The sequence below is a fragment of the Seriola lalandi genome, unplaced genomic scaffold, assembly GCF_002814215.2.
Source record: "Seriola lalandi dorsalis isolate HSWRI2012SDOR001 ecotype SW California unplaced genomic scaffold, Sedor1 jcf7180002052459, whole genome shotgun sequence".
In the NCBI taxonomy this organism is placed as follows: Eukaryota; Metazoa; Chordata; class Actinopteri; order Carangiformes; family Carangidae; genus Seriola; species Seriola lalandi.
Window position 1 is genome coordinate 28731 of NW_019523012.1, and position 23611 is coordinate 52341.

The 23611-nt window shown below is 41.9% G+C and overlaps 1 protein-coding gene across 3 annotated transcripts in view; it reads left to right on the forward strand.

The window, feature by feature from the left end:
* The first annotated feature begins 8482 nt into the window (after positions 1 to 8482).
* Positions 8483 to 23611, forward strand: part of LOC111650530 (radixin) — a 37542-nt gene continuing 22413 nt past the window's right edge. The window contains exons 1-2 of one of the 3 annotated variants that reach the window (XM_023400421.2): positions 8483 to 8574; positions 18682 to 18782. In XM_023400421.2, coding sequence (XP_023256189.1) covers positions 18771 to 18782 — 12 coding nt within the window. In that variant the 5' untranslated portion in view covers positions 8483 to 8574; positions 18682 to 18770. Of the gene's footprint in view, positions 8575 to 8609; positions 8830 to 9099; positions 9119 to 18681; positions 18783 to 23611 lie in introns of those variants that run through there. The other 2 variants (XM_023400420.2, XM_087172367.1) reach the window with 2 other exon arrangements.

Here is a 23611-nt window from a genome sequence, read left to right on the forward strand (position 1 = left end):
GATAACAAAAAACAAACTGCAAACACAGTGTAGAACCTGCAAACACAGAGGTCTGCGGGGTCTGTGATGTTGCCAAGTCGAATATAGAAATGACATTTAAATAACAAACTCTGGCGTCAAAAGCGGCGACAGTGAAGCGATGGTGGGGGTTGCCTGGAGAGCAGATAAAAGGTCACTGATGGAAAAGCATTAGACTCAGCACAATGCGTGCAGCCTGTTTCTTTTTCTGACTGTTCTACCTTCCGCTCAGGTCTACCACAGAAAAGAAGCCAGGGTTGATTTGGTTGTGGCTGGTTTGTCGGACTTGTAACGTTTCTGTATGTTAACTATGTCAGAATTGTGAATATGTTTCTTCATTTTCTTGATTTTTTTCCAGCCGTGACATATACATATATATATATATATATATGTATGTGTGTAGAAATATTAACGTAAATCGCTTGTGACTATTATCTGGTGTTTACTTCCATAATTTCAGGGGACTCATAATACACATATTTCAAACTGATGCTCAAAACTGAGGCTTTTATCCTCAAACAGATGCAAATTTGAGCCTCACTTTTTGCTGAGTGTGAGCAGTGAGGAAGATATAAACCTGGCATGATAAAAATCCAACCAGATGAAGTCATGCTCGTCCTCCTTTACAAATATTTGGACCATAATACCTTATTTAAACAACTCTAAACAAAATTACTGTGTTTACGTCTGCACTTGTGTTTCTAATGGAGTTTACTGGCAGTCTGAGCTCATATCCACTGTATTTTATACGTTTACCAGAGTGGAATATTATATTTGAAGCAGTGTGTACACACATGTTTACATCTTCATGCTGTGAGCAGGAGTGTCCCAGTGCATGTCAATTAACAGGGTGTTTACAGTGATCCGCTCGGCCAGACCAGACAGCTGCTCGGGGTTTTGAAGCGATGTTGGATCATAGCTTGAACTTAAGTGTCTTTACTGACCTGCATCAGAACAAGTGTGGTGGCGTAGTTCTGCCTCTATCTAATGTGTATTAAGATAAACACGAACCGTCTCACACTTACAGGGCAGCTGAGTTCAAACAAAGCACTAACTTTCTCCCTCTCTCTCTTTCTCTCCCTCTCTCTCTCTTTCTCTGTGTGCTTGAAGATTCCCAGGCAAACAGATGTTATCATCCCAATACCAAAATAGGTCAGAGCTGCAGGACAGTGAGGGAAAGTGGAGGGCGAGGACGTGACAAGCAGACGACCTCGGTAACATCGAGTAGTAAACATGTTTTTGAATCATTTATAGTTTGTTTTACTTTCATGTCTGCAAATGACAAGTATTCATTGACTCGGATTGTATTTTTGTCATTTTGTCCGTTTTTACCATTGATAATAATTACATAAACATCGCACTCACCAAGTTAATTGCTGAGATTTGTAGCAACATGGCTGAAAAGAAGTGAATTACCAGCAGTAAGACCAGTGTTAAACAAAATGAAGGAACAGTGAAGTTATTATCTCTTCCTGGTTCAGCTTTGACCTGCTGTGAAAATGTATTTTGGCTAATCTTGCTAAACAGTTGGCTTGTTTATAACGTGTCTGATCAACTGATTGCTCATGAATTTTGCAGTTTTTTTGGCTCCATCTTTTGCTCAGCTATGAATTTGAGTTCAGTCAGATCACAGGTTGTGTTAAAGCAGACGAGAAACTCTCAGATACTTATCTCCGAAAGCCACAAGAGTCATGTTGAATTATTTCTCCTTTCTCCCTCCCTGACTTTTTCTCCTGCTGTTTTCTCTCTCGCTCACTCCCCTGCTCCGTTTTCTCCTCCTCCTCCTTTTCCTGCTTCTTGTCACTTTGAATTTCCATTTCATCCTCATTTTGCATTTCGTCTTCATTCCCTCGGTCTGCCACCACCTCCTCCTCCTCCACCTCCTCTTCCCTTCACCTCTGTGATTTTTGGCCTGTGCTCTTTGATGTTGTGATTCCACCATATAAAGCCATGGAAACACTGCGGCTCCTGAAGGTGACACGTGCCACATGTCACTGTGAGTGATGGGGCTGCATGTGAAAGTGCCCCTCAGAGTAACGTTGTGACAATAATCCTGCAATACCTTATATGGCAAAACAAACACACAAACAGCCTCCTGCCGGCCCCACGGTCTAAAGCCCTTTGACAATTAGCAACCAGTGTTTATGTTTATTTACAGTATTTATTTACTTGAGTGCTAGCATTGCAGACTGTATAATATACAGAGTAATTAGACAGGATAACTGCATGTGTCCTCCATCCCTTCAACATGCCGACTGCTGAGCAACACAGAGAATATTCTCATTTGATTTCTGTCCCCATTTTACATCACAACAGACGCCACTGCAGTAATAACTGTGAGAATTACAATTACAATTCTTGTCAAAATCAGATGTATAATTTGATTTATTCAGCACTTTTCCTGCCAGCAGCGTATTATTCCAGTGGAATAATATTTCATTTGGCGTTCAGAGGCCCTGATGGCTGGTTTCCCTGTTTCTTCTCCACACTGCTGAAAACATCACGTCAACCTGCAGACGAAGCCAAACTCTGTGTCGACCATCAAAGCCCGGTGTTGGTCTGGTTACCAGAGCTCGACACACCCAAACAAACCTCACGTACATGACATTTACAAGATGAAATGAACCGTGTGGAGCTGATATATGGAGCAGTGGATATTCGATAGAGAGTTAAACTTGTGTCTGTAAACACAACTGAGAGGTGGGGGGAAGCATTGCGGTCTATGGGAACCAACAACTGGAATATTATAAATGGCAGAACCGGAGTCGTGGGGCTGCGAGATGATGGATACAAGATATAACTGTGACAAAGTGTGTTGTCTCTGGCTAATGTAAAACAGAAAGGTCCGGTTCTATAACTTACATTTAATGTATTTTAAGTACATTTTACATGCACCAATGACAAGACACATGTTAAAGTACCAATTACATTTTCATATGGAAGGCAAGAGTGCTCTGTTATTTTCATATTTTTCTTATTGTCAGCAAAGCCTATGAAAATACCAGAACCAATCATTTTTCCGTCTTGCCTGCTCCGTCTGCGGCTCTCAGCCCCGAACCCATTCGTACTTATTGAAGACATACATCTTTAAAAAAGGGTTCTCAAACATTTAGTTTCATTTAAATAAAAGGCAAAGTAATTTCCTTAAATGTTGGCAGTGTAATAATCAGCAAAGGTAACTCAAGAAAGAGTAAATTGTTGATTAGTTGGGGACTATTTTCAGCTGTGGATTAATACACACTTGCTGCTGTAGTGAGTATTTCCTATGAGGGATTGAGTCACAATGAACTACAGTGTACATGTGCATCAGAATGAAGGAATATGTATATTATAATGGAGTACTGTTATATTGTATATATTGACAATACTCGTTTGTAAGATCAATTAATTAGGTAATTAGTTAGTTTTGGTCCTTTTCATGTGACTGAAGAACAATACAAGACTATTGTTTGCCTTATCGTTAAGTTGACCCAGAAAGATCCATACAATGAGGAAGTTTCTAATGGCGTTCTTCGGCGAGAACAAGCAGCTATGAATCATTCACTGTGTCTCAGTTTGCTGTAACCTCTACCTGCTGTATAAATACCAGAAACTTCAAGCGCGGTCAGAGAACATTCAGTCTCACCAACACGCGGCGTCAAACCACCTCCATGTGCAAACAGGCTGCCTATTGTAAGCTGTACTGTACTGTTAACCAACTCACGCTCAGGACATTATGTGAAGTGCGAACTGTGTTGACTCTCCTGTCAAACAAGACAAACCTCTCTTTGCTTAAAACTTCAAGGAATCAATAGACGAAGAATGATACATGCAAACACTGAGATTAAACTGTTCAGCAGTTTAAATGACAAAGGGATCCAAAGGTGGCGTATATAGCTCCGCCAGGTGGTGATTTGCTGCCCTCGTGTGGCCGTGGAGGAAACTTCCCCTCAGACTTTAAACCTGTTTCCCTCTCAAATGTCTTTTTGAAGTGGATGGAGAATCACAAATGTCATGCAAAGTAGTATTAGATTTTATCCAACACTAATATTCACCTATGTACATAATAATGATTAGTAATTTACCACCCATGCCTACGTGACTTTTAATGAGTTATCATATTTGAGCCATTCAGAATCCTCCAGGGTATTTTTTTTACATTTTTCTCTGTGTGTGTGGAAAAAAAGGAACATGAAATGAATTCATGAGGGAAATGAAAAAGTGCCTGGATCCAATTTCCTGCCTGTGACCAGTTTGGGCAAAATAGATTAAAGGGTCAAGATTATATTAATGTTAATATACTGTTTTTGAAGGACAGCCTTTGTCTGAACCATGTGACAACCAACCCAACAATGTAAACAGTCGTAAAATTAGTGCACTCGTAAATGCATCAAATATGAGGAAATAACGCTGCGTGGGCAGATTAAATGACATGGGATAAAATAGTTTACAATTTCCAACTGCTTGTTTTGTTTGACCAACAGTTCAAAAACCAAAACCATATAAGATATATTATCAATTAGTCTTCTGTCAGTTGACTAACTGATTAATAAGCTAATAATTTCAGCACTGTTACACACAGAACAACTATGAATTGAAACCTTGTTTTTTTTCTTTTAATACAGGAAATGTGTGCTCAACGGTAAAAAGCTGATCTGCTGTAACCAAAACACAACTCTGATGTTTCCCACAGGAAGATAAAAGACCTGCAGACAGGAAACCGCAATCACCACATGGGACGAACCACCGTTTGAAGGTCGGTGTGCGGCCACCTTTTCTGTGAGCGGTGAGCAAAGATTTTCCATTTCAGACACGTACGTGCACGACAACCAAAGTCCTAAGCAAATCTGTGCAGAAGATGTCGGAGTCCTCCGGGGGTTTGAAAGGCGAATGTGACAGATTGTTGAACAACCAACATGAGTAGACTCCGCACACGGAGGTCAGAGGTCAGGTTCAGCGAAGGAATTCAAGCTTATACTCAGTGACCTGCTCAAGAACAGCAGAGTGGGTGTTTGCTTTGCTCAGCAACCCGACTGTCTTAACAACATCCAAACTAAATTTCTACTTAATTGAGTTTGACAAACTCTACAATGATGCAATCACACAGTCACAGTAACAATTACTGACACAGAGAAGATGATTGACCGGCTTTAAGAGATACAGTTTTCATCTCCAGCTGCAAAGACAATTTAAATTCTGATCCCCGAACACAAAGCTGCATGGTGCTGGTGAAGAGAGATCTTCACTGCAGTGCCTTTTGTATCTCGCGTTGCCCTGGAGACTGACGCGCTGATGTCATATGGTAAATGACCATAAGGTGTCAGTGTTGCACAACAGAAAAACTGACCCTTCGAAACATTAAAGCTTCACATGTTCTTACAATCTAATGCCAAACACACTAATCATTCAATTAGGGAAATAGTTTTTAATATATAAAACTATTTGTATAGCGTCTTTCATACGTACAGTACAAGGTGCTTCATAGAAAAGTGCAAAAGAAAAGATTTAAAAAATCGAGCAAACGAATAAAAGAAGTGAATAAAACACAAAATAGTAAAATTTGATGAAATGAAACCAAACTATCAAATAAATCACCTAAAAGCAAGATTTTAAAAAAACTGAGATTTACACTGACAGTCAGGCTCTTCCACAGCTTCAGGTCCAGAATAAAAAAGAAGATAGAATAGTTAAAGTTTTATTAACTGAGCTTCAGAATCGTTGGTTAAATTTGCAAAAAAAAAGCTGAAAAGACTCCTGTTCGCCCGGGGGAGAATTACGACCAGCTGTGTCACTGGAGTGCACCCATGAGATTACAGTAATCTCATTTAATGTACTACCTTACTTCCTTAAACTGCTGACTGAAAACACAGTGCTGAGTGAAAGTGAGAGGACACGGCCTAGAAGAGGTGAGAGAGAGAGAGAGAGAGAAAGAGGAAGGAAAAGTGGGAGGAATGTGAACAAAATGAAAAATGTGCAAGGCAACGAGTGTTTGCACCTGCTGCATAATGTTGTAGAATAACAGAGAAGAGAAGAAGAAAGACAAGTACAATTACTTCACACCTCATTGTGCAGCATTTTTCATCTTTCCTCTCAACTTCTCACATTCATGTCAGTGATTTTAAAATAGGCTCGAGATGCAAACTGATGAATCAGCCTCCCAGGAGATCTGTCATTATAATCTGGCCTCCATTTTCAGCCGACTTCTTTCTCCCTTTCTCTGTGTGAGGAGGATGTTGGCGTTGAACGCAGTCATGTGTATATAGTGCCACACATTCCTCATTATGTTTTAGCCTGTAGCTTGTTCTCAGCTCTGACTTTAAACACACGCTCTGGATGAACCCTGACACGCCCTAATGTACTGGGCGGATACTCCCAGATGTTGTGTGAACAAAATCACTGACGGATTAAAGGTGAAACGTGCAGTATCTGTCATTTCTGGTGCTCCATGCAGTAAAGATGTGTATATTTTTTAGTTTTTATGCTTGTAAATCACAGCTTGTATTATCAAGAGGCAGATAATATCCATCATGCTGTATGTTTTAGTATTTCTGAATTTAAAAAAGTATATTTCTGAGGGAGCCTTGTTAAACACTGGTGCATTAATCTCCCTCAGTATCCTAATCTATGTAACAAGTAACGTGATATCTTAATACAGGGTTTATATCAGGGTTTTATTGATCTAAATATTTATGACCATTGGCACCAGTCAGGCTGAGATTGCCGTGCTCACAGCAGATTGCAGATGACTGATGCTCGGTGTCCCGGTTGTGTTTTTTCTCATCAGGGCTTCAGGTTGAGGCAAAGCTTCGTGCCAGTGACTCACAGCTCGAAAGATGACACATCTCTCCTCCTCACAACCACACGAGCTCCGTTTCACAACGAGACTATTTTGGTGAAGCCTTCATTTACAGGCGGCGATGAATGGAGAGCTTTTTCGGGAGCCGGAGATGGGCAGCGCACCCTGGTGAGGTGGAAAGAAAACCAGAGAGGCAAGTGGTGCTAATGTATTTCTTTACTGAACATCCGCCTTTCAGTGAATACATTAGTTAGAGCTGTGAACGCCGCCCTGGAGAGACAGTGTGGCTCTGACATGTCTGTTTCATGGGAAAGCATTTGTGTGGTAAAGCAGTCGGGTGTGTTAAACAACTATGAACACACTCAACATGTGCCCCACCTTCCTGTTTAAGATCAACCTCTCCGACATCAAACCAGGAGGATTTTTACTCCAAATAAAGTTTTATAAAATGAAAACGACACTTTTGAATCTGTGTAGTGTTGAAAACCTTTTATTTTATTTATTCAGGTAAATCCAAAATTTAAAACATAATAAAAAACATTAAATAACATATAGTCCAAAAAGAATTTACAATACAATTTAAATAATAAATAACAATAAAATACTAACAGAGAAAATTAAAATCAGCCATTCATCCAATGAGAAAGAGCCTCATTATACCAAGTTTATACCGTTCTCTAAGATACGGATGGTTCCTTTGGTAAAATAGAAATCGGTACAGGTTTCCTCTTATAAGATTCATCTGGTTATTGATCCTCTTCTCAATAGTCTCCTGGAAATATAGTGCAAAGTTTAAGTATCAGATGTGAATGTTCACATTGAATTGTGGTGAAAGCAGAGTTTGTTGTGTTGTCACTGACACTCCTGTTGTTGTTATATATCGATGTATTTAAGCCCTTGTTCTAAAACCACCTGTTATAATAAAGGAAATATAACAACTAATGCAAACACATGCTCATCACCTCTGTTAACTGTTTGTCCTCTGAGCTGGATTATCCCAAATATTAGCTTGTAATGCAATACTGTTATCTGTTGTACAACAGGTTTTTGATCAATAAGTAAAGCACAGAGTCCCACAGACACAAACTACAGGTGATGAGAAACAGCGTCTTACATTATCAGGCACAAGCAGGATATAAGTTCTTGCAGCCATGTTTTGTGTCTCGAATAGCTTCTGTAGAAAGTTCAAACTCCACCTGTGATTTCCACAGAGCTCTAGCACTGAATCTGTTCTTTGATTGATTTGTGACTGATCATCGATTGAATGTGTAGATTTCTTATTTTGGCAAGGTGAACAAGGATGACTACCATAGTAATGAGAGGTCACCTGGCGGTGTGGCAACATAACTGTGTCTGCAAAGGTCACCACTGGCACAGGTGTCTTAACCACTAAGATGTAAAGTCTTCCATGTAAAATCACCATATTTAGACCAAGGTTAAGCTGATGAAAGAAAAATCCATGTCCAGGAAAGAGTGAGTTGCTTTGCGTCAGTTATTGCATCTCCACAACCCAAGCTGTCTTTCAATAATCCAACTCAAAGATCATCCTGACTGTAAACTGCACACGTTGTAGTGGCCAAAGTATATTCTCAAAATAAAGTGTGAGCTAACCCGTTTACCGGAGGGGCCTCTGAGGTGTAAAACGTCTCCGTGTTTGGGTAGGGTAAAGTTTTGGGACCCCCCTGGTTTTACACCCCGCAGCAGACTCCTCTGCAGAGTTTCAGTCACGGGGTGAGGGAGGGGGTGAATCTGCAGGACTCTGCTCACCACGCCTCGGCACGGTAAGTTCGTCAGCCATATTGACTGTCTGTAGGCTACCTCTTCTCCGGTCGTTGGGAGCCCTGGCGGAGGACTCTCTCCACGGCTGAAGCCCGTATCAAGCTTGTGCACTCTCGGTACGCGCCGTGTCCGGTAAACAGCGCAGAGGACGGGAAGGTGAAACGCTCTATTTTTACTCGCTGTGGATATATAAAGTCGCGCTGCCAGCTGGAGGGGGTGACAGTTGGACACATCCTCAGCGCAGCCAGGCGTTAGAGGTGAGTTTGATCGCCTTCATCTCTGCCTGCCTTCCTTTAAGCCGTTCAGGAGAAGGGGGGATTTATTTTCTTCTCCGGGCTGGAGAGCGGTTAACGGCGGTTTTACGCAGGCTCTTTAACGAGCCGTGGCGCTTATAACTTATGTTACAGACCACAGCCTATCTATCTGACAGGCAGGTTGAACACAGCGTGGTCAGACTGGTGGCGCAAAATTTGGCTTTACCTCAATATCTTACCGGCTTTTTTTTTAAATTTTATTTTATTTTTTAATTTTCACGTTTCTGGACGGGTGAGTAAAAATGTGTCACTTTGGGGAAGAGGTGCCGTGTGTCATTTAACATGTTATGCAACAGAACGGGGCTTACATTAGTAGTCAGGGTAATTAGATGCTCGTCCTGTTTTTTTTTTCCCCCCTCAGCATGACCTGGAGACGGCTCAGAGACCACCGCTCCTGTTCCGTCTCAGCTTCCGCACTTCCACACGCATTTTGGCGTTTATCAGTTAATTATTTCACCAGTCACCCAGACGAGCATGGACGTGTCCAGCTCTGGTGTTGAAATTCAGCGGTTCAGTGACGTACTGTTGGCTGTTTTTCTGCAGCTCGTTTGGGAAGCTCGGAGCGGAAACAATGCTTCTTGCGCCGCAACTTTTGCAGCGAGATCCGCCGCTGCTGCTGCTGACGATGCGCATTTCTTTATTTCTGTCTTTCTTTATGCAACAATGTAGAAAACCAGCAGCTGCTAAAACACAATGAGCCTGTTGTTACACTGAAGCGCTGTTGGCTTTTTCCTGTCAATATTTGTGGAGTCGCTCCTCGTGGGCAGGAGACTCTAAAATTCCGCTATTTGTTTTGTTTGTTTTGTTTTGTTTTGTTTTGTTTGTTTTTGCGCCTGTCCGGTAAAAAGCATTTGCAAAAGCGGCTCTAACTTTCAAAAAACGTGTTCGTCATGTTAACAACCACAACACAGCCGTACACCAGAGATATAATCATATGCTGCTCCGTAAATGCGTATCCTACCTACGCTCGGTTCCCCACGCAACTAAGCGAAGTTTGAGTGAGTTGAACTGAGTTTACCCTCCGTCCTGGAAACCACGCCGAGTTACAGCGCGTGCAACACGGGCTAGTTTGGCTTTTGCACGTAAACAGCGGTCCAGAATACGGTGACATTGGCGCGCGCTCACGGTCCATCTGGCACAAACAGATGCTCCGTCGGCGTCGGGGAAGGATAGTCTGCCTGTGATTGGCTGTTATCCCCGTCGCTCAAATCCTCTCCTGTTGCTCCTGGCTCCGCCCACTCCGGGGACCAAATTACAGCTCATTTGAGAAAGAGGCTCCGCATCATGACATGAGATACCTTTGACTGCTGGTTTTAGATTTCTCTCTTTTTTGTAACCTGTAGAATAATCTCATAGCTCACGACCAGAGAGGGAGAATGTTGACTTACCCAGACCAGGCCTCCTCTATTTGTGTTAATTTCTGCAAATAAAAGTGAATATCAAGGTTTAAATTCAGTCAGTCACTCATTTTGGTTAATAATAAGCCCTAGAGTTTGTTTTTTAAATGAGACGTATCCATTTTGAATAAAAAAGATGAACTGTTTATTTGTAGACTAAAATGTTAAGTGACATTTTGCCCCAGAACATGAACCGTTCTATGAATTTCTGGATGAATAGAAGAAGCCTGTGCTCTGACCTTTTTAACAAAGCAGCATCCACAGCAGTGTATCTGCTAAAGAGCAGCAGAATAAATAGGCCCCGGCTTAGCTATTTAATGCGGAAACAAATTTAAGCCATTTTTCACAAGTAAACAGACACATTAAATGGAGAAGGCAAATCACAGAATTGGCCTCAGATTCAGCTTGTGGAGCTGGCTGAATCTAGACGAATTCTTCACACACCAGCTGCCACCGTGAGACCATCTGAAATTGGTCTTCGGTGTCACGGCGATGCCGGAGCAGCTCCTCGTGCTGAATGGTTGGCAGTTTGTCTCATTGAGCTTGTTAGAGGAAATTTGTGTCCGTCTCTCTTGAGTTTCTCTCATTTCCTGTTTCCAGTTTTAAATTTGCACTTTTAACGTTTAGTGCAAATTCTCTGAAATTGGTTCTTAATTTTGTGTTTTTGTTCTATCAGCTGTGGTTACATGCCCAGTCCAGTCAAAGCCAAAATCAGAGAATGGATGAAACAGAGGTGAATGCTCCAGAAATATCCACTATAATCATCCACTGTATTGTAAGAGTGCATGCATGCATTAGTAATAAGTACAGTAGGTCAAAGTTGAACTCGGGAAGTTTCTCTGCACTGCGGTGGGCATTAAACTGTACAGCTCGAGTAACAATCAGTGTAGTTATTATTTCCAAATCTCTTTGTTAAAGTCTGTTTCATGGACATTTATGTTCCTAAAATTGTCCTCCTGTTTCCAGCCTCTCAGCTGTTTGGGTTTTATTCTGTTTTTCTTTCATATATGATAGAAAACTGTGTCACTTTGGACTTGAAATTATAAGCAGCATTTTTCTGACATTTTAATACATATATAAACTTGATTGATCAGTCGATGAACAATCTGCAGATCAATCGATGATAAATATAACCACTATCTGAGGCAGAGCAGGTGATTTGCTTGGTTGGTATCAGTTGGTGACAGAGAGCAAATGCTTTAGTTTCACAACCCACATCACAGCCAGGTTCACTGACAGACGCTATCCAGTTTCTCTTTCCGTCTTCTCGCCATCTCGCTGTCCTGTCTGATTTATCTCACTTTCTTTTTCTGTCTCTGCATCTCTTTTCATTCCTACGCCGTTTCTCTGAATCATGATGCAACCGATATCGTTCAGTCCAAAATCAAAAACCCTGAACATCAACTCACCGAATCCTTTTTTTAATTCGACCTGGATAAGTGTCAGCTGCATGCAGGAGCAGACGGCAGCGATGATGGCATTAATCTCACATTTCCATTAACTTGAACAGCTGTTTTCTCCCCATCTATTTAACCAAATGAATATTTATTGCAGTAAATATTGATCACATGAATATTAATAATGCGGAGTACACCAGCCTGTTGTTGTTGGACTCATCAAAAGATTAATAAACCTGGCAGGAAATAGCAATGTCAGGTAGTGTGTGGTCTATTTCTTCTTTCATTTATAATGAACTGTAGAACAATGATGATTCATCCGATTCTGAATTTGGTCTGTTGTCTTTATGGGCTTTTACTGTATGTTCAGCAACAAACCAGTGTTGGACAGATCAGATGGGAGAATCATTTGTCCGAGGGGTTTGTTGGCTCTGTACGTGACCTTGTTTACCCTCCATGCGACTTCGTTTGTTTACAGCCGCTTTACTTTAAACTGCTGCAGCTGAACGTCAAGATCCGGACTGATGCTACATATTTGTTCCTTCGTATCCTGCTCACTCTCCATCTTTTCCTCCTCTTCTCATATCCATAGTCTGCAAGTTTAACATGTTCGGACACTGAAAAGGAGGCACAGTGCATCTGGTTAAAAAATGTTTAAGTGGCGTAATAGTAGTATCCAGATTTCAGTCTGAAGGCCTGTGCCAGTGATTTATAGAATAACAACCATCTGTGTCACGCCCACTGTACAAGACGCAACACATGTCCGGATTCATACTTGTAGTAATCATGATTTCGCTTGTAAAACGATGATTTAAACCGGGACTAGTTTCCACAGCAAAGAATACACGGTGCATTCCTTCTGCGTGGATCCATGTTGGATCACTTACCAGGACAGATGTCCCGCCTACGAGAAGTTCTGATTGGACAGATGGTGCTCTGTGAAGCAAACCACATTTCTGACCAAAACATTGCAGCTCAGTGGGACGCACAACTTTGGCGACTTTACTACGAGGACGCCCGTGAAACCACGAGGACTGCGGCTCCTGGGTGTGAGAAACAGCACAGAAGTCAAATGTTTGCATGATTGCTTTTAAGTTGTTGGGATTCCTACTTTTATGGCAGGGATTGAATTTACTCTCATGGTTAACCCACTGTTGATGATTTCAGTGTGACATAATTAGGACATTAAATAGTGCAAAATGTATTTTTATTTCAAAAGTGGGACACATAGAATCAAATGTAGTTTTATGCTGCATCTTTACTATGAAGGAATAATTCCATAGGTAATTAATAACAGGTACATTTAGTCCTTTTCTGATATAAATGTCTCGTTAATTTGCAGTGAAGTGCTGGTCTGTGAGTTACATCAGGGCTTCAGCATCCTCCGTATCCTTGTACCCAGAGTAGGTGCCAGTAGCAGAGGGATATTTGGCTCTGAGAGCCTGTACAACACGGGAGGGAAGCAACTCTCCTCTCGTCGCTGCCAAGACGTTCTCTGTTTGAGTGACGAGAGAGGCCACCGATCTGTGCTGGCCGACAGAGAAGATGAATGTGTATATAATCAGGTTACAGGTTAATGTTAAATTACACCTACCTGTCCGTAACAGGAGGTTTCAAGTTTACATTGAAAGTAAAATAACTAACTTACTAATTAGACAGGGTACCATCAGGAGCCTTCTGGTCCTCGCTCGCCTCAGCACCGTTTCCTCCTCTGTTCTCCGGCTCGAAGCGATGCAGTAGTTGGTCACATAGAAGCTCCTCATCATCATATTCACCGCCTTTTGTAAGTGTTGCTACTTTGCAGAGTTACCCTGGTGCCGACCGCCTGTTCATTAACTTCACTAGTTTGCAGATTAGCCAGTGATTTGATCATTTAATGGGAGCGCCATGCGGGATTCACATTAAAAACTACAAAACGAATTAACTTAAACACAAAAACCAGCGCAGACGCGTGTCTCAGTTGTGATGCAGTAGCTGCGCTGAGCAAGTTTCAAGTCTCTGAGATGATTTTGATGACGCATTTATTAATATAAGATGTAAGAACGCATGATTCACTGGACTGGTTGTGCAAAAACCACTCGAACGGTCCTTTAAGTGGCAACATCAGAAGTGTGTTTATGTTTGTGGTTTCATGGGTCACACCCTGGACAGGCCGTTTGTGCAGTTTGACAAACACTCGCCTCCTCGCGCTGGATGTCAAATTACTTTCCTCCTCTGATGTACAAGTAAAGCCTTGTTGTCAAGCGGAGCAGTTGGTACACTTTCCTGCTGTTATAACAGCTGTTGGAGTGTGTGTGTGTGTGTGTGTGTGTGTGTGTGTGTGTGTGTCGTCTCTGGCACTTGCAGCAGGAGATGTTGTTGCCTCTGCAAACACACATGTAATAACAGACATAACACAAACAATGAAATATTCTTCCATAGTTTTTAACAAACAGACGGCTTCATTATCGTCTGTTAGGCAGATCTTTCTTATCTTAACAATGTCTGTGTGTTGATATTTAGACCCCAGGGATCTCTCTCTCTCTCACACACACACACACACACACACACACACACAACTACAGACACACCAGGAGCTGAATCTCAAACCGCAGCTAAGCTTTCATTCTCTCAGTTTGAGTTCTCTTAGGAAACACTTGAGTCCAACATGTGTTGAAATCTTAAAAATTACATCACAAGAAAAGACACAAATTATTAATTTGTCCAGTGATTAAAGATTCACAAAGTAACACAAGTAAGAAAAGTGAAAGAAGTCGAAAGTAAAGATGACAAGCAGAGAGGAAGGGTTTTTTTTTTTAAAAGTCGCCAGAATCTAATTTCCTGCAGAAAACAGCTGAAGGAGAAACGGTCGCACATCAAGACCTGGTCCTGGATCAGAACCAGAACCTGGTTTTGTGCTGATCACTGATAGCTAGTGTTAACACGTCCTGCACCCGTCAAAGCAAAGTATTCAACATGTACATGGCAAGATAGAGAATATTTACATTTTCTTTATTTTACCTTTTAACCACAAAATATCTCTCATTGATTTGACAGATTCTGTTCAGCCTAAACCTGCAGATTATTGACCTGATTTTATTGTTTGTTTGTTTTTTTAATTGATCAGAGAAATTAGAATCTGAGGTATAACCAACGTTAAGTGTTTAAAATACAACAGTGTGTTCAGATTGATCTGGACAAAAGAGAGCGAGTGAGATGAAACAGTGTGATGTGCACAGAGACAGTTTCTTTCTACGTGAGTGGTGACCTGGAAGCTGTGTCCGCTCGAGAGCGACCCTCTGGTTTCACTGAGTGCAGACACACACACACACACACACACACACACACACACACACACACTGAGGGCTTATCCAGGTTTGCGAGGTAGCCGGTTGCTAAACAGAGCTGACCTGTGTTCTTTTGGAAAGCTCCAGATGCTTTCCACTATAGCACACACTACAAGTCACCCTCAGGTGTGTGTGTGTGCGTACGTACGTGCGTGTGTGCATGCGTGTGTGTGTTGGTCAGAGGGTCACGTGTTTCCATAAAGCCTGGAGCATTAAATTCTATTACATTTTGTAGATGGTAATCACTTCCACCTTGCAGAACGGAGAACAAAGCAGACGTTATCGACTGACGCCGCTGAAAGAACTAACACAGGAACAAAGAGAGAGATCGCAGGAGAGGACGAGACGAGCCAGAAGATGCATTTTATCCAGAATATATTAAAAACTTTGCAGTATGGATGAATTAAGCTCCACGTAGTTTCCTCTGACTTTAAGCAAAAACCGCCACCTCAAAGCAAAGCAGTGAGGCCGCTTTAAGTCTGTTCATTATTTTAGTATTCAGTGTCTTCACCTATCTCCTGGCTGCAGGTATATGGGTCAAGGCAAGCCCTGAATTCTTATGTGTCTCCCTCTCACTGACTCTCTCTCTCCTTTTCTTTTTTTTTTTTTTTTCGTCAATGCTCTGCTGACTCGCTCACCCTCTCTCACCGTTGTCGAGGTGAAATGGAAAGACGTTGCACAAGAGAAGGAGCTGTAGAGGTGGAGAAAATTGCACAGGGAGATCCAGCTGATAAAGTCACCGCAGGCTGCACATTGTGCAGATTTATGAAGTCGACCTGCTTTAGTTTTTACACATTTAGCAGAGTTACATTCAGCTGCTTGACCCGTACGTGTGGTTGACATTATACTGGCTACAGACGCCACATTTAGGATGTGTGTGTGTGTGTGTGTGTGTGTGTGTGTGTGTGTGTGTGTGTGTGTGTGTGTGTGTGTGTTTGTGGTGCTTTTATCTTTCCAGGCTGCAGCCAAACTACTGCAAAGAACCGCTGAGTTTAGAGGTGGAACAATGAATTTGCTACGTATCAGTTATAAATGATGCTGATTTAAATCTGTTTAATGTGCTGAAGGCGTCAATGTTTGGTGTCATATTGTAGTATTTTATTATAACAGTCCTGGGTTTGTTAAGCTGCTTTTGTGCCGTTAGAAAGAGGCAGTTCTGATTTATGGCGCTGACTTTGAACAAAGACATATTCCAGGCCTCATATACCTCTAGGATTTGACCCCAAAAGGACATTGGTGGGGTGAGGGGAGGTCTCACTGAGCTGTGCATTGATTCGCAGGACGTGCCCCACAGTTATGTGGCACATCAAAGTGAATTTCCTGGAGACTACTGTGAAAGAGAGAATTAGGGCTGAATTAGGCCACTTTTTTTCAAAGCAGATTCATAATGCTCTCTGATGTGACTATAATCTTTTGGCAGTTTGCCTCAAGAATATTCAACGCACATTTAAAAGATTGTAAAAGAAATAGAAACGTATAGAAGAGTTAAAGAGGAGTAAAGAAATCTGTGACCTACATCAGGCTTGTATGAAGTGCACAGTTCTGTAACAATAGAGAGTAATTTGCTTTTTGAAGACGTGCAGAAATGTCTGCAGCGCTGTCGTCTATTATTCAGTGCGTTTATACACAGTCTGTCAGTGAAGTTATGATCACGGTAAAGTCAGATTTATGCGTCTCTGTCTGCGAGTGTTTAGCGTTAGCAACAAATGGACGTGTTGTTTTGAATGGCTAGTTATTGATTTCCTTGTACAAGAAGTCACTGTACAAGCAGCAGAAGTCAGTGAAGTCCATTTAAAACTGGGGCTTATTTTCATAATATGAAGCAAATCTCTACATTGCACCACGCTGAGTCGAGCCGCTTTGAAAACATATTGAAAAATGTTGAAGAAAATACAAAGTCTGTTTTTCATATTTAGATCTAACCCTTATTTTTTATGACTTAAAATTCACCACAAACCAACAACAAAAAAAAATGTGTGTGTTCCAGTTTAAAAATCATCCGGGCCAAACCGTGGAAGGTTTGGTTAAACGTTTTTAAAGATAAAAATATCCTGAAGAACTTTTTCACAAATGCTTTGTGCATGAGACCAATTCAGATTCAAACCCTCGGGTTTACCTTCAGGTTTGGTTTTGTTTCTGCCTTCAGACTGAGCTTGTGACTGAGCCTGGTTTTAATTCTCTGTGCTGACACTTGAGAAAGGTCTATTTCTGGCCTCGCACATCACAAAGATGTGGCACCTACGGGACACCCACCAACTGCCCTCTCTATTTTACATTCTGGTCATTTAGCTGACGAGCAGTTCCACATAAACCCACACCGTCCGCACATCCTTCACTGCAAACACTCAGCAGCTCACGGGTCACCTCGGGAGGTCACGCACATGGCTTCTCAAGTAGAGGAGAGGAAGTGATATTTTTTTATTTTTCTATATCTCTCTCTATGATTTCTGCCTCTATTTTTGGAGTTCTCGTTTTTTCGTCTCGGCTAACTTGCCCAATTCTCTCTCTCTCTCTCTCTCTCTCTCTCTCTCTCTGCAACAGCCTCTTCCTTCTTCTGTCTCTTCTTCGTCCCAAACCGTCACTCAGCGCGTTGTGTTTTACGCTGGTAAAGGTCCAGGGACACTTCTGCCAGTCTGGACCCTGGAGAATTTTCAGCTGCGGCCAGAGTGCTGGAGCTCGGTAGCAGCTGCTAACATAAGTGTTTCTGTATGTGTTTCCTCGGTTGAGTCTCAACAGCAGTTTCACTTGTGGGTAGAGAGGAATTTGTGCTGGATTCATCTGAGTTCAGTTAAGTTTAATGTGTTCCTCTCACTGGAGCTGGAGGTAGCGCCATAGAACTAGTGCTTGAATGGTGAAGGGGTTTAGCGTCACTTCATTATTCACTGACATAATGTTCATATTAGCAGTCTGTGTTTGGCAGCGTGTCCATCTTTCCCTTATCAATGAGCATCATCTTCAGCCAGTTTAACAGAGTTGTTGCTGGTAGCGGTTGCTAAGAGCCGTTAACTCAACATCTCTAATGTTGATTGGATAAATATGTCAATGGAAGACTAACCCTAACCCTGACTTTCTTCTGCACAGCTTGTACATCTGCATCAATCTCATCTGGGCTTGTTTCCATTTTTGTGGCCGTTTGTTTCTCTGGTTCTGTGCTCAAGGAAGTTACACCCCCCCTTTCTTACATGAACTCCTCTGACAGACACTTTTATCCAAAGCCACTTACATGTGAGGGGCATCACTAACGCTTCAGTGCGGTAGGAGACCCTGGTGTTAGGACTAGCCAGCCGTCGATGAGCCCAACAGACCAGTGCTAAAAAGAAAAATCTGAGCCTTGGATAGGAGCTAAGAAATAATTGATTAATGGGATGAGTAATAATTTATAAAGCAAAAATGTGAAACATTTGCTGGTTGAAGTGTGTGATTATGTGAGGATGTGCTGCTTCTCTCTTCATCTGTCACTGAACTGAATATCTGTGGGATTGAGACTTTTGATTAGACAGAACTTTACATCTGAAGGCTTCATCTCGGCCTCGGTTTTCCTTTGTTTGTTTTTACAATTCTATGACATTTTATACATGAAATGATGAATCATAGAGAGAAACAAATGGAAAAATAGACTGCATCTGATGTTTATGTCATTTGTTTGCTGACGTTGTTGTTGTTGTTGTGTCTCAGGCGCTGGTGCCCCGGAGAGGAGCAGGAAGACGGAGGACGACTTCTTTCTGGTTTCTCAGCAACAGGGGACGGGCGGAGAGAGGAGAAAGATGCCCAAACCGGTTAGTACCGAACACGCCGGAGATTAACGGCTGATCTACAGCACCACCCCTGCGTTCATCTCGTGGAGAGAGTTACTGACTGCACTGCACTGGTCTTTAATCCCACAAGGGTTTCCCACCTATCTGCCGCATTCCTCAGTATCAGATTGCCGGAGGGAGCTGTTGCCGTACAGTATTACCTGTTTTGTATTCCCTGTTTTGGAGAACGTGCTTTGCCAGTCTCCAGTCTCTGCAGCATGGGAGGTTAGATGTGCATTTTTATATAGTTGATAGATCGTGGCGTCTACATGGTTGACTATTGTTTGAAGAGAAGACCTGGCCTGGTCAGTTTGGGTCTGATTTTCAGTCTCTTTACGCTCAGTAGCAGCTTGTTGCCAAAGTCTGTGCAGCAACATCCACGGGAAGTCTTGGATTTTCCGACATTTTTCTGTCTACTTTCCCAGAATAAAACCACCAGAACAAAATCAGTGTATTTCAACTTTTGCAAAAGCTTTATTCAAATGAATGGCAGCAGCTTAAAGAAGAAATTAAAATGCTCTTCTCTGCAGGCAAAGAAACCGAGAGAGAGAGAGATAGAGAGAGACAGAAATAATCTGAAGAGGTTAAATATTGGTCCTGAAACCGTCGCATGGTGGAAACAAAGGAAATGCAGCAAACCACACAGTCAGATGTGTGACTGAAGATTGTGTCCTTGACGACAATGAAAATATGAATTCGGCTTTTGCTGTTAAACATGAACGGATCAGGACCTTCATTTATGTTTCTTTATTTAACTCCCTTTAAACCAAAAGCTAAATGTAAAATCTCAGACACAATCAGAGGTTTTTGTCTCACAGCTACAGAAGTTGAGTCCAGACAGAAATCCTGCCATAAACACGGAGACTAACGGGAACTGTAGCTCTTACAATCACTCTCAGATCATCAGTTTAGTTAAGACAGGTACAATAACCACTGAGCATTCAAACAATGCCCTCTGTTTTGCCCTCATTGAATAGTACTCAGGTTTTTGGCTTAAATAAGAGGTTGACTGTAAGTTCAGGGCAGGTTTCAGGCACTGATAAGAAATAAATAAGAAAGACATAGAAATAAGCCATTGTTCTTTTTCTTTTCCTAAAGTAAAGCATGAAACGGTTTCGGTGCCACTCGTACCTGCTGTGGCTCGGTCGGCCAAACAGTCTGCCTGTCATCGGCTCTCCCAGTCAGAAGTAATCTGTTACAGGAGTGCACAGAGTTTTGGGAAAACACACACATGCACAGTCCCACAGAAACACAACAGTCGGTCACTTTGTGGAACTGTCCTGTCGATTGAAAAGAGCGAACACAAAGAGGGCTTTCTCCGCTCTATTTTTGGAGCGAAGGACACTGAGAGCTTTCATGTTGCTCTGACACAAACACACACACATACACAGGCTGAGTTTGCAGTGCAGCTTAAATAACAGGATTATACTCTGATGGTTGTGGAGCTGATTGTACCTTCTATTATATTATTTTTATTATGTTTTAACCTTGAAAGCAGGAGTGTAAACTCCAGTAATCTCCTCAGTCACAGACAAGTTTGAGACTGAAGAAGTTTTAAGCCTCAGTCTGGAGCCATAGTGTTTCACAGTCAAGAAACTGAAGTCGGACGTTCTGTTGATGTTTTAAACATTTCAGCTTATGCTATTAAATTAATGCAAGACATGTTCTAAACAAAAGTAAAGACAGTGACTACACAGAAAAAATGGAGTCCCGTTCATCTATTTAAGATTTCCTGCTGCTTAGGAGAAGTTGTAAAACAGTAGCATCAATAAATACTTTATATTTCTGCTCCAATCTAAACTGTGTCGCAGAGCTGGGTAGACTGAGGTTTAACGTTCTCAGATGCAGTGATTATTTTAAATAATATGTGTTTCAGTCGATAGAGAAAGTGAACTGAAGCAACATTTCAACAGCCTCAATTTAGTAATTTAAGAAAATCAAGGCTGTGAACTTAATACTCACATGAACTAAAAATAGATTGATAGAGGTCAGTGAAAACCTGAGCGGGGGATAGGAAGCTCGCAGTCGCAGGGTGTTTACAATTCTGCTGCTTGTGCATGCCGGCTGGCTGCTGACACTGTTATCTACAGCCAGCCAGCAATTGTACTGAGCCCCTGGTCCATCAATCTCAGTAATGGGGAATTAGGCCAGGACCGATTCCTGGAAAGAGATGAGGGACATGTGATTGGAAAAAAAAAAAGTAGCGTGAGGATGGAGGAGGTGAAGAGAGAGATAGAAGGTGAAAGAAATGGAGGATGGGAGAAAAGAGGGGAAAAGATAAAAGAGGTTTTAAACAGCCTGTGTTTAGTGCATTTTGAGCTTGTGTCACAGGTCAATGTTAAACTGCTGTAAATAATGATAACATAATAACATACCTGTGTGAAGCTGCAGAATGAGAGCGCTACATCCATGACTTACATGTTGCAAAGTGCATCGACTCTGAGAAACACCACAGACGTCGATAAACTGAATCAGAGAGGAACAGTTGGAGAAACGCTGTGGCTGGAGATAAGAGGCAGAGCCATGTGGACGCACAGATGGAGGAAAAAATTTACAAGAGTCAGAACAAAAAAAAAAAAACAAAACAAGAGAAGTTGGAAGGAAGGAAGTAAAGCTCAGATTATTGAAACGCACCGTAGGGAAGAAGAAAGACACACAAAGGGATAAAAGAGGATTTGGGGGCAGGACTGAGTGACAGGCACTTTGTTCACATCAAGCCCGGAAAAGTGACACCCAAGCTGCCCTCGAGGGGAACTCCCACTCCGGTTACATTAGGCCATACTTTGACATTAAGCCCGGCAGTCGGACAGTAAACGCATCAGCCCTTTCGCTGCTTCATCTGTGCATTCCCTCGGCTGCTTTTGCCATGAAAATGCTAAAATGTCACATTGGATTAAAAGCTAAAGCCGAGTGGCCCCTGCAGACACGCTGGGTAAACACTGAACACATAAACTGGGCCGTCTCCATCAGCTTGGAGCTAATGTCGAACAACAACAACGAAACGTATGGGATGAAAAACACAAAGACAATTTTTGCAGGTGGGGCAAGTAAACCACCACAAGATAAAGAGTCTTAGAAACTCTGTGTTGTCTCCCTAAAAGGCAGGACAGGCTATAAAGCTAGTTAGCCTCAGGCCGGCCATTAAAAAGTGAATTTGGTCTGGACCTCCACCCTCCCCGAGGCTGTGTTTTAATGGTGTTTTTGTGTTTACATTCACCTCTAACACCAACACAACATGGGTTTCCCCTGGTATTCACCTCTTTCTGGTTGTTGAAAAAGGAGGGGGGGGGTGTTTACAAAAGGGGCTCTGTGTCAGTGGCCAAACAGAAAGTGCATGTTGAACAAACAGAGGCGATTTAATTAAGTGAAGAAGATGAAATGCCTTAAGTCCTTTGATTTTTACGATGTCCACGTGGTTTAGCACGTTTGTTGTGTCATGATACACATTTATATATATATATATATATATATACTGTATATATATATATATATATATATATATATATACTGTATATATGTCGTGATCTTAGGTTTGACGTTGAGGCTGATACATGGTTCTTGTGCTTTATTTAGACTTTCAGAGAATTATTCTTCTTCTGTCGTCTAATCACTTTTCGTTCGTTCGTTTCGTTTACTGCCGACCACAAACCCACACAAGAGCTTTCTGTCTTTGATTCCGTGTCTCCCTGTTTTCCTGCAGTTTTACACAACAACTGTAGGAAACCTTGTTCTCCACAGAGAGGTCAGAGGTCAGAGGTCAGGGTCGGGCAGAGAGCAACACCCCTGAACACACAGTGTTTGAATTTCTGTAAATGTCTATTTTTTTTTTTCCATTTGCTCGCCTGATCTTAGTGTTTGGAGTCGAGGTCAACCATCAGGTCTTTATGTCGCTTCGCCAACAGTGATGTCAGAAAGTAACGGGGGATGTTTCAGTCACCGTTTAATGAACCAGCAAGCTCCTCAGCTACATATGCTACAGTGCTGAAACGCATCACCTTGGCTACGTCCACACCTCTCCAGAGTCTTTTGGAAACGATGACACCCGCTCCCTGATTGGGTCTGATCATTGACGACTGCCAGTGATGGAAGCAACAAGGATAAGGAATTACAGGCGTTACCGACCTTGTTGTCTTTGCTAGCAGCTGTTGTTCAGTTAAATTCAGCATTTTAATGCCATAACTGTCCCTCCCAACTAACCAACTGCAGAGTCGACCATCTGCTTCCTGTTTACACTGGCATGTGTATACACAGTGTACATGGGTGGTCATGTGATTTGTGTTTTCAGGTTTGTTGGCATTGAATTTATTTCTTATTCGGAGCTAAAACGCTCGTCTGGAAGGAGATCCTTCTCGTTTTAAATCACTGTTTTAAAATGAAAACATTAGTGAGGACGCAGCCTCGCAGTCTGGAAGAAGACTGATCCCTTTACGTTTGCAAATAATGATTTTTAGAGGAGGAGGAACAAAGAAAGGAGACATGGGTGAAATGAAAAGGAGAGAAAACATGGAGACAATACAGGAAAAAATCTCAACACAAACCCCGGGGAGTTAAATGCTGCTGGGGAATCATTTAAAACATGTATTGATTTCCCATATGTTGTGGTCAGTGTATGTGTTTCCCCAGGGGCTCTGTGTGTGTGTGTGTGTGTGTGTGTGTGTGTGTGTGTGTGTGTGTGTGTGTGTGTGTGCGTGTGAGAATAGATCTGTGTTTGTCTATATTTGATTTTAAAATAATAGAATAAAAGATGCGCACGTGTTAATACATATTCATTTTATCAATATATGTTTCTCTGCTCGAATGGAGGGTGTGTT